The sequence below is a fragment of the Podarcis melisellensis genome, assembly GCF_964234715.1.
Source record: "Podarcis melisellensis genome assembly, chromosome: 2".
Lineage (NCBI taxonomy): Eukaryota > Metazoa > Chordata > Lepidosauria > Squamata > Lacertidae > Podarcis > Podarcis melisellensis.
The window spans coordinates 108,220,771-108,225,751 of NC_138529.1; the positions used below are offsets into that span (position 1 = coordinate 108,220,771).

General features: G+C 40.7%; 1 protein-coding gene across 1 annotated transcript; it reads left to right on the forward strand.

The window, feature by feature from the left end:
- Positions 1-715: 715 nt before the first annotated feature.
- LOC309359401 (vomeronasal type-2 receptor 26-like) lies at positions 716-4,671 on the forward strand (the record flags this gene model as incomplete). The annotated part of the gene is made up of 3 exons (XM_081892990.1): positions 716-898; positions 2,042-2,168; positions 3,767-4,671. 3 exons carry the CDS (start codon positions 716-718, stop codon positions 4,669-4,671), a joined length of 1,215 nt encoding a protein of 404 aa, XP_081749116.1.
- Between the last annotated feature and the right edge of the window lie 310 nt (positions 4,672-4,981).

A 4,981-nucleotide genomic window follows, 5' to 3' on the forward strand; every position in this document is an offset into this window, starting at 1 on the left:
TATAATTCCCAAAAGAATAGCTTCTGGGTTTTTTTTTACCAAAGTTATTTTGAACATCCTTTTCAATTCATTGTATATCATTTCCCAGTAAGCTTTAACCTTACTACAAGACCACCACATATGATAAAAAGAACCTTCTTTCTCTCTACATTTCCAACACTTGCTTGATTTAGATTTATACATTTTTGCCAGTTTACTCGGTGTTAGATACCAATGACATATCATTTTCATATAATTTTCTCTTCAACCATAACATGCTGTAAATTTTATATCCATATTCCACAATCATTCCCATGCTTCCATATCTATATTATGACCGATATCTATTGCCCAGTGCATCATTGAGGATTTTGGTTGCTCATCCTTTGTCTCCCATTCCAATAATATTTTATACATTTTAGACAGCACTTTTACATTATATTCCAACAGGTCTCTCTCCAGTTGCGATATTTGATCTCTGACACGGTTTTCAGCATGGTTCTGAAGGAATTCTGGCTGATAATTCTGGGTGACTTCAACATTCAAGTGGAGGCTACAGCCATATCACATCAATTCTAGGGCAGGGGATGGGGGAATAGAACAGTTGGAGACTGGAAATGAAAAGAGGGATGGGATCTTAATTGTTTTACCCATTTCACAAATGTTGGCCTTCTCTCCCTGCCTCTCATTTCAGCTTCACCGTTTCCTGAGAACTGTCCGCTTTAACAGCACTACCATGGATGAAATATATTTTGATGAAGATGAGCTGGTAGCCAGCTATGATATTGTGAATGTGGTTGTGTTTCCTAACAATACTGTTTCACGGGTGAAAGTTGGCAAGCTGGAGACCCAAGCTTCCTCAGGTGTACAGTTGATTATTCACGAGAAGGCCATAGTGTGGCCCAACTGGTTTAATCAGGTGGGGAATATATCCTTTGTAAACCAAAACAAAACAAAAAGCACCCCCAAACTGATATAATTGTAGTTAAGGAAGTGAGCAGTGATTCTGGAGATCTCCAGTTCCAATGAACAATGAACAAATTAGCTCATCTCAGCTGTCAGGAATGAGCCAGTTCCTAGTGGAACTTTACAGCTGGCTGCAGAACAGAGAGGTTTAGATTTGACCCAGGAGGAACAGTGGCCTGTGCCGAATCCCCTGGACATTGGAATGCCGGTTGCCAAGGGAACAACTGAGAGTGGGCTGGAACACAGCCAAAGATCTCAGGAAACTCAAACAGGCGTGAACAGACACAGAGACAGTATTGCAGAACCGGAAGCAGTTGGAGCTGATCCAATGTCTGAAGAGTCGGTGAATGGGAGGGCTGCTAGACAGGAAGCAAAACAAGTAAGGTGCAAAAGTTCAATATCTTCTGTAGGAACTGGAAGGAGTCTTCAGAAGGGTCATCTTGAGTGATAATGTTGGCAGCTTTGTTAGAACCATCTGGCGCTATCTGTTTGCTTTTGCAATAAATCCTCCTTTTTAATTACCTACGCTTACTGTGTAATCAAGCCCAGAACCTGGACTCATGACATCAGCCTTAACCTCTCATTTGTTATTTGGACATAATAATCTTGGAATAAGATGCTATGCTGATTATTTTTAACAAGTACTTTGCAGCACCTTAAAAACTCAGAATGAATTGTGTCACATGCTCTTATGTTATAATATATTTTGTTTGGGTTTCCATCACGATAGAAGGGTTTAGTAGCCACAGATAAAGCATTTATACTCTTCAAGTTTATGCATTTCATTAGTTTTACAATCACTTTAACATTTCAAAGTTTGACTTCCTTTGCCCTCTTCCTGTAGTTCCTTAAATTTATTTTTTAACAACTTCTGCATATCCAAATTCATTTAATTTGCTCATTTAATTATCTACTTTAAATATATACTCTTAAGAAACTGCAGGTTATTACAATAATCCTGCTAATGTTTTTATCTGTTTGCAATTTATCTGTAAATATTCAATAAGCCATTTCCATTCTTTTATAAAAAGTTATCTTAATTTCTTATTCCTCCAGTAAGTCCTCAAACCCTATTTGTTTTCTTGGTGCCCTTCAGACAAGGCCTCGTTCTGCCTGTACAGAAAGCTGCCAACCCGGATCCAGAAAGGTGGTGCCCGAAGGACAACCAATTTGCTGCTATAATTGTGACTCTTGTGTGGAAGGAACCATTTCTACCAAGGCAGGTAAATGATTTTGTAGGAACAGCAGACCCTGGGAGACTGAGGAGGAGGTTCAAAATGAATGTAGTCAAGCTAGGCCACAAAAGAATTCTGGCACAATCGGGACGATTTGTGAAACGGAGATCCAGAACACCAAGGTGCTGATTTTTCACAACACCTTTACATTTTTAATCTTCAGTTCTTGAGAATCAGTTCCAGGGCAATAATTTGCCTAATGCAATGTAGCCCCAAAGAGACTGAAGTTATAGCTTGTTCCCCTGCTAGGTACTCTCAGAAAGCCTCTGCTGTACCACATTCACCCATTCAAGCCACTAAACAGCATGTGGTCTGTGAAGGCTATTGACCATATAGGGTTGTCCATCCCTACAACTCCTTTAACACTCAGGCCCTGGGTTGCTCTGGATGGGCCATATCAGTGGCTGTCTCAATCCAATTTATCTCAAGCCCCTCATTGCCATGTCCTGAATCAGGACTTCAGTTGAATCCAGTGCATAGTTTTAGAACAGTTTTCAGATTTTATGGCTGCAGTCTTTTATGGCACAAAAATACATCTTGGCCATTTTGCCACAGCCACAGTTCTTTTTCTGTCCTATCATGCTTCGTTCTGAGTTGTTACAATGGTATTAAAATGCTGACTTCTAGTACTATTCCATTTTTCATTATTTCAGTAAAACACATCAGTGCGCTGGGCGTTTCAGACCATTGTCTGAAGAATTCTTTTTAGTCCCCCCCAGTTGTTCCTGCTCCGATTTAGACATCGCTGCACCACATTTCTTGACCAGTGCTTTGGAAGTTCATTTTAAAAAGGAACTGGTTTCAGTTCAAGTTAATCCCCCCCCCTTTTAAAAAAACGAGTTGGTTCACTTCACGGTCAGTCAAGAGAACTTGTTTAGCTCACAAAAAGCAGGTCTTCCATGACTCACAGCCAAGATTGCCTCTGGCCTCTTCAGCAGCCTTATCTTTTGTAGCTGGAGTCGGTTAGGGCCCTATCCTCTCAGACCTCTCAGGGAAAAGGTCTGCAAGGTGGGGAGCAGGTCCTCCAGGACTTACAACCAAGATGGCTTACCCTGTTTAATTTGTACCAGCCAGGAAACTGTTAAACGGATTTCCATTTCACTTCTTTCTTTTAATGAAAGCTAAGTGTAATGAAAGCTAAGAGTATGGGGGCAGCGGGGGGTTGAACACGAGGATGAACTATAAATTGTTCAAAGTTCTAGCCTGGAATGAATTTAATGTGTCATTAATTCACCCACAACTATGGCAACTGTATTATTCAGATATTTTTGAACTAGTTCAGCTGAACCAATTCATTCAAAGCACTAATTGTGGCCTTATGTAGCTCAACATCAACTCATTACCTGATGAATAACTATTTCTCCTGGTGTTCAGCTATGCTCCTCATTCTATAGATCTGACAGGCTCCAGTAGCCTACCGCCATTCTAGATTTGTTTGAGATGTTGCTCAGGATGTGAAGTAAAAGCCAGAATGTTGAGTAAAACAACACAAAAGCAAATCAAGCGGCCTCATTGATGTAGGGAGATTCTTGTTAATAAGGAAAATTATTGACATTCGATGTACTTAAATTATTAATTCCTTTCAGATGAAGACCATTGTCATCAGTGTCCAGAAGATCAATACTCAAACGATGACAAACATCAATGTATCCTCAAGACTACAGTCTTCCTCTCCTATGAAGAACCTCTGGGGTTTACCTTGGTTTTCTTTGCCCTAATTTTGTGCCTAATCACAGGTTCTGTTTTGGGAATCTTCATTAAAAACCAAGACACTCCACTAGTTAAAGCCAACAACCAAACTCTCACTTACATCCTCCTTGTTTCTCTCCTGCTTTCCTTTTTGTCCTCCTTTCTATTCATCGGCCAACCTCAAAAGGTCACCTGCCTTCTCCGTCAAACTGCCTTCAGCATCATCTTCTCAGTTGCCGTCTCGTCTGTGCTGGCGAAAACTATAACTGTGGTTTTGGCATTCATGGCCACGAAGCCAGGGAACAGCATCCGGAAGTGGGTGGGAAAGAGTTTGGCAAACTCCATTGTCCTCTTCTGTTGCAGCATTCAGTTTGGCATCTGCATTGCTTGGATTGGAATCTCTCCTCCATTCCCAGAACTGGACATGAATTCACAGGTCAAACAGATAATACTGCAATGCAATGAAGGGTCCATCGATATGTTTTATTGTGCCCTTGGCTACATGGGCCTTCTGGCTGCAATCTCTTTTACTGTAGCGTTCTTAGCCAGGAAGCTTCCTGGGGGTTTCAACGAAGCCAAGTTTATCACTTTCAGTATGCTAGTATTTTGCAGTGTTTGGGTCTCCTTTGTGCCAACCTACTTGAGCACCAAGGGGAAATACATGGTGGCTGTGCAGATCTTCTCCATCTTGGTTTCCAGTGCTGGGTTACTGGTTTGTATCTTCCTTCCCAAATGCCACATCATTGTTCTTCGGCCTAATCTGAATACAAAGGAGCACCTAATGATGAAAAGGAAAAATTAGGGTTGTCTAAAATGTAGGCCCCAGTCCCATTTCAGAGGTGCACATGAGGAGCCAATGAATTCAGATATTTGGGGTGTGGGGGTGTTTTAAACACCTAAAAAAAACTTAGTATGACAGCCATTTTTCCTGAGAGCAATTTCCCCTGAGAATGGTCTACTGTTCTTTCTAGGGGTATTCTGTGTATAATGTCAAACATGCAGCAGGGATACTTTCATTTACTTTCATTATTTCAATGGAAAACATATGTTTCTCATTAAAATGTGACTTTATTACAATACAATGTTAATAAAACAGAAACACTGAGCAAGAC